At 43.4% G+C, this 2,333-nt stretch overlaps 1 protein-coding gene across 1 annotated transcript in view; it reads left to right on the forward strand.

Annotated features, from left to right (window-relative positions):
* LOC109546424 overlaps positions 1 to 2,333 on the forward strand; it is a 7,547-nt gene extending 5,214 nt beyond the window's left edge. The window contains exons 2-3 of the mRNA XM_019917382.2: positions 1,045 to 1,313; positions 1,379 to 2,333. Coding sequence (XP_019772941.2) covers positions 1,045 to 1,313; positions 1,379 to 2,333 — 1,224 coding nt within the window. The remainder of the gene's footprint in view (positions 1 to 1,044; positions 1,314 to 1,378) is intronic.

A 2,333-nucleotide genomic window follows, 5' to 3' on the forward strand; every position in this document is an offset into this window, starting at 1 on the left:
TTTATTCGAAGTTTCTCAAGAACCATTCGAGCCACAGAATTCGGTTTGGCATCGTTGGATAGAGAATTGAAAAGTCGATTCAGTCGTAACAACGTTAGTGAGGAAGTTCGAGTTTTCAGTTTTCAGTTCATGTTTTCCGTCCCGTCTTTGCTCATATCTCGGAGGCAAAATGAGCAAGAACGCTCATTTGTACATCATTCTAGAGACAAATAAATGGCCTTTTTAGAAGATCGGTAAGGAAATTTTGACAGTTTTCTCAAAAAATGCTTGAATTCAATAAGTTTTAGGTTTGCGTGGTTTTTTTTGAGTTGCAAAATCCACTTGAACATGACGCTGCTTTTCTTGAGGTTTCTCAAGAACCATTTGAGCCACAGAATTCGTTTTGGCATCGTTGAATAGAGAATTGAAAAGTCGATTCAGTGGTAACAACGTTAGTGAGGAAATTCGATTAGTTTTGACGCAGAAAGCGAAATTTGAATATCAGAAAGTTACATTTAGGAATGTTTTCCGGGTTTTGAAGCCGTGGTCTATCGGAATTTCTTCCTGACGTTTCGTCCGCAACTGCGGTGGACATTTTCAAAGGCGATGAGGCAGTGGGCGAAGTGAACTCCCGGGCTTTCCGACTAAGAATGTGACGAGAATCATTCTTAGTCGGACAGGACGGGAGATCACTTCGCCCAATGCCTCATCGCCTTTGAAAATGTCCACCGCAGTTGTGGACGAAACGTCAGGAAGAAATTCCGATAGACCACGGCTTCAAAGCCCGGAAAACATTCCTAAATGTAATCTGACCGGCCGTGAAAACCTTCATAATCAGACATTCGGAGGCAAAATGAGCAAGAACGCTCATTTGTACATCATTCTATACAGAACTAAATGGCCTTTTAGAAAGTGAACCATGGATGGGGATATGTTGGCAGTTTTCTCAAAAAAGGCTTAAATTCAAGAAGTTTTAGATTTGCGTGGTTTTTTTTGGGGTTGCAAAATCCAATTGAACATGACGCTGCTTTTTTCGAGGTTTCTCAAGAACCATTTGAGCCACAGAAACCACCACCAAGCAACCTAAGCAGAGAAGAACAACATGCCCTCAAGAAAATACAAAGGAACACAAGCGTTGTCGTCCTGCCAGCTGAGAAAGGAAACGCTACAGTCGACATGAACAGAGAGGAGTACGAGCAGAAAATCCAAAACTTGTTGTACCCAGTCACTTACACAAAGCTCAAAAAAGACCCGACTGGAGCCAAGCTCAGAAACATCAACCGCCTGATCAAAATATCCTCAATAGACGAGAACACCATGAAGAGGATTATTAGGTCAGAAGCCCTCCCACACGTTTGCATGGATTACCAAATATTCACAAGGAAGGAATACTACTAAGACCAAGCGTCAGTGTCCCGGGATCACCAACTTACGATATAGCAAAATATCTATCCTCACTTCTGCAGCCACACTTGGGGTCCACAGGAACATACATCAAGGATTCCGAAGATTTCATTAAGACGATCCAAGACCTCATACTGGATCCTACGGACATGCTGGTCAGCTTCGATGTTGAATCTCTATTCACAAAGGTACCCGTGGATGAATCCATAGAATTAGTGGCGGAGCTATTTGAAGAGAGTACAACAAATCTGTTCAAGGCTTGTCTAAAGGGGAGCTACTTCCTATGGAATGGATATTACTACGAACAAAAGGAAGGAGTAGCCATAGGAAGCCTACTCAGTCCGGTGGTGGCGAATCTATTCATGGAGAAGTTTGAGGAAACAGCGTTGATCACCGCTCCCCTTAAACCAACGATCTGGTACCGATATGTCGATGATACGTTCGTGATATGGAGGCATGGACGCAAAAACCTGGACATCTTCCTCGACCATCTACACAAGCAGCACCCAGACATCCAATTTACCGTGGAAGTTGAACAAAACTACCAACTGGCCTTCCTGGATGTTTTGGTGCCTAGGCAGGGGAATCGGTTGGACCATAAGGTATATCGAAAAGCCACCCCCACAAACAGATATCTTCACAAGCTATCTAACCACCATCCGAGTCAAAAGCAGGGAATCATTAAAACTCTCACGGATAGAGCCAGAAAAATATGTGGGCCACAAGATCTAACTAGAGAACTACAGCACCTGGAAAAAGCATTTCTTCAGAACGGTTATTCCCAGTTGGACATCAAAAGACCTGTAGGAGTGGGCCGTGCGGAAAAAAGTGAATCCACTATGAAAGCTTTCCTGCCTTTTGTTCCCAAGGTTACGGACAGAATTGGGAGGTTCCTGAGGAAACACAACATAAGAACTACAAGCCCACAACAAAGATCCGAAAATGTCTAG

The sequence above is a fragment of the Dendroctonus ponderosae genome, unplaced genomic scaffold (assembly GCF_020466585.1).
Source record: "Dendroctonus ponderosae isolate FM_Combo_2020 unplaced genomic scaffold, Dpon_F_20191213v2 Dpon_F_20191213_1, whole genome shotgun sequence".
NCBI classification, from domain to species: domain Eukaryota; kingdom Metazoa; phylum Arthropoda; class Insecta; order Coleoptera; family Curculionidae; genus Dendroctonus; species Dendroctonus ponderosae.